The 3,309-nt window shown below is 37.8% G+C and overlaps 1 protein-coding gene across 1 annotated transcript in view; it reads left to right on the top strand.

The window, feature by feature from the left end:
• Positions 1 to 3,309, top strand: part of COL19A1 (collagen type XIX alpha 1 chain) — a 338,927-nt gene that overhangs the window by 332,788 nt on the left and 2,830 nt on the right. The window contains exons 49-50 of the mRNA XM_037746028.1: positions 2,977 to 3,054; positions 3,240 to 3,309. Coding sequence (XP_037601956.1) covers positions 2,977 to 3,054; positions 3,240 to 3,309 — 148 coding nt within the window. The remainder of the gene's footprint in view (positions 1 to 2,976; positions 3,055 to 3,239) is intronic.

Below are 3,309 nucleotides of genomic sequence, written 5' to 3'. Positions count from 1 at the left end.
TTTTTTGAGACAGAGTTTCGCTCTTGTTGCCCAGGCTGGTGTACAATGGCTCACTGCAACCTCCTCTTCCTGGTTCAAGCAATTCTCCTGCCTCAGCCTCCCAACACATATAATCCCAGTAGCTGGGATTATAGGCGCCTACCACCACTCCCAACTAATTTTTGTGTTTTTGGTAGAGATTGGGTTTCACCATGTTGGCTAGGCTTGTCTTGAACTCCTGACCTCAGGTGATCTGCCCACCACCTTGGCCTCCCAAAGTCCTGGGATTATAGGTGTGAGCCACCGTGCCCAGCCCATCCTGTAGACTTATAGTCTATGGAAATACATGTCTCTTTGCAGACAGACCAGCCTCCTCCAAATTTAAAGACAGGCTCACCCTGAAGAGGTGAAAAGCTTAATTCTATAAATGGGGAAAGCTGTCATTGACTTTGTTAGCATCCCTACCAGGAGTTTTGTTATGAAGTAATAATAAAAAAGACCCTTTGGCTTTATGGCAGCCTTTACAATGAATGAGATTGGGATCTTAATAGGAAATTCAAGAGTAGAAACCTCTCCTGTACTTGTGCAATTCAGCCACTTTATCTATTAATAACAGGTAATTATTAACCTAACACACTGAGAAATTTTTACAAATAAATTATTACACTTGACAGGAGAAGGGTAAATGTTACCTTATACAAATACACAAATTACAGTTTCTTAATTATAATACCGTATGCACTGAAATCCATGTGGAGTAATATATTTTTGCATTATATTGCAAATCTGAGAACTGAATTTAAATGAAATAGGTAAGTTTTAGCAGATGTATTCTTTATTTGGAACTGTGTTACAATCTTGTTAAACCTCTTATTAATCAAAAGTTCATGTATCTCCAATTATTATGCTTTCTTCCTCATTTTTTAGCCTGTAATCTTAAGTACTTACTGTGATAGCTAAGGGTCAACTTTATAACCTTTCTGTAATAGTGGGACCTGAGTTAAACTATCAAATATATCTCAGGTAATAAATATTATTTTACTCCAGAAATGTTTAAGTAATGGATTTGGGAGGGTGCTTTCAAATGACCCTAAGTATATACAGTTTTTCCCTGCTGTTCACGTATGTTAAATCAAAGTCACTTATGTCAAAGAGATCCTGGAAATATTTTAAATTTAAATATAGATCAACTAAGGGTATTATGTCACATGTCAAAGCCACTGTTCTCTCTAGGATCTAGGATTGTATTGAGTATCTTTAACTCAATTTTCAAATACAAATATGTGAAAGTTTTCTGCTGGTGGGTGTATTGCTACCATATACTTCAAAATATTTTAACATATATTCTTTTTGACACTAGTTTCACATTTATGATCAGGTCATACATATAAAGCAAAGAAATATCTGTGTGGTGATTACATTGCCAATGTTGTTCAGATAATAATGTGTACATTGTATGGCCTAGTCAAAGGTGAAAATGATAACCCCAAAAACTGCTAATTCTCAACAATAGTGGGAAATAATTGATCATACTTACTGTTCATAGGGAGCATTACATTTTCTCCTCCTGCCATATTCTGCTGTGATAGCACACCTTTATGAAAAAGCACAACTAAGTCATGGCTTACTGTTTTGTACTGAGATGCTCGCCTACTGTATCTTTGCTGTGTGTCCACAGGAGTCTGCACGGCTGCTCTGTCCATTTGGGACAAGGAGCGATCTTGAAGGGGCTGTTTAAGTATGAAAAAGTTGGAAATAAAAACTCTATTTACCATCACTGTGAAACTCTTACAGCATGGAATCTTTCATTCAAAGTATTACATAGATATGGATACCAATATATAAAACCCAGATAAAAGTGCTTTATGCTTTTTATAAGCAAGGATAATGACTTCCAGAGGCACAAATTTCTCTGTACCTTTCTAGATCAGCCAATAGCAAGCATATTAAGAATAATTTGTTTTAAAATGTAGACAGATCTTACACCTAATTCATTTTGGTTAAAATAGCTTAAATTGGTGAAGTGCATTTGGGAGACTCTCTCAGTCTCCTCTAGTTTCCTAGCTTTGCTGAAGCTCCATTGGAGGTTTACACTGCCACATTCAAACATGGGGAGATGTTTAAGCTTTACCTAAAGAGAATATAATGTTTGTAGTCGATCATTTGAACACAGATCTACCTTTTCAGATGAGTTAGCTCACATATGCTCTTGCTATGGTTTATTAGAATCTTGAGTTATTTGTTCTTTTCATTTCCTTTAATTCTTGAAATAAGGTTCATATTCCTATTATATTATCTTGTTCTCATTTTAAGCAAGACTCTTTCAGTATACTTCTTTCATTTAGCCTATGCCTCACCTTCAATCAGAATTCCTATTGAAAAGAACTCAAACAACTTGTCGTAGCTAGTTGCAAGATTTATTTAGGTATCATTTTCAGAGCCAAAATCTCACTCTCAAGAGTTTGACTAGTGGGGCTGGGCGCAGTGGCTCACCCCTCTAATCTCAACATTTTGGGAAGCCAAGGTGAGCAGATCACCTGAGGTCAGGAGTTCGAGACTAGCCTGGCCAACATGGCAAAACCCCATCTCTATTAAAAATACAAAACAATTAGCCAAGCATGGGGGCAAGTGCCTGTAATCCCAGCTCCCCAGGAGGCTGAAGCAGGAGAATCACTTGAAGCCAGGAGGTGTATGTTGCAGCACTCCAGCCTGGGTAACAGAGCAAGACTCTATCTCAAAAAAGAAAAAAAAGAGTTTGACAAGTTGGAAATTTTTACAGTAATTGCATGTTTTTAAGATCTTCATTGCCCTATTGTACCCAATCTGTTTGACATGTAAGTTTATTATGTGGTTAATGCAAAACAGGTAGTTAATATACAATTTATGTTAAGCAAATGAATCACATAATTATCACAGAGTCAGTAAATGGTTCTTGTGTGTGCTGTGTTGCCATAGAACCGTTTTCATGTGTCTCTTTTTTATATATTTCTTACTTAGGCTACCGAGGACAGAAGGGAGAAAGAGGTGAACCTGGAATTGGGCTGCCAGGGAGTCCAGGTCTTCCTGGGACTTCAGGTAAGAGTGATACTATCTTCACAATACAAGCAAGCCTTTAAAAATGAGAACCATGCTTCTCCCCTAGGGTCCTTATACATCAAGTTGAGTGATCCATGTTGGCTAGAGGGTTGGAGAGAGGGAGAGCTATATGTGATCTGCATTGTGATTAGTTTTGGGTTGTTTTTTTTTTTTTATGTCATTAGCTCTGGGTTTACCAGGCTCACCAGGTGCTCCAGGCCCCCAGGGCCCCCCAGGACCTAGTGGAAGATGTAA

Source organism: Cebus imitator, unplaced genomic scaffold (assembly GCF_001604975.1).
Source record: "Cebus imitator isolate Cc_AM_T3 unplaced genomic scaffold, Cebus_imitator-1.0 Scaffold218, whole genome shotgun sequence".
Taxonomy (NCBI): Eukaryota; Metazoa; Chordata; class Mammalia; order Primates; family Cebidae; genus Cebus; species Cebus imitator.
This window is presented reverse-complemented; position numbering and strand designations above follow the sequence as displayed.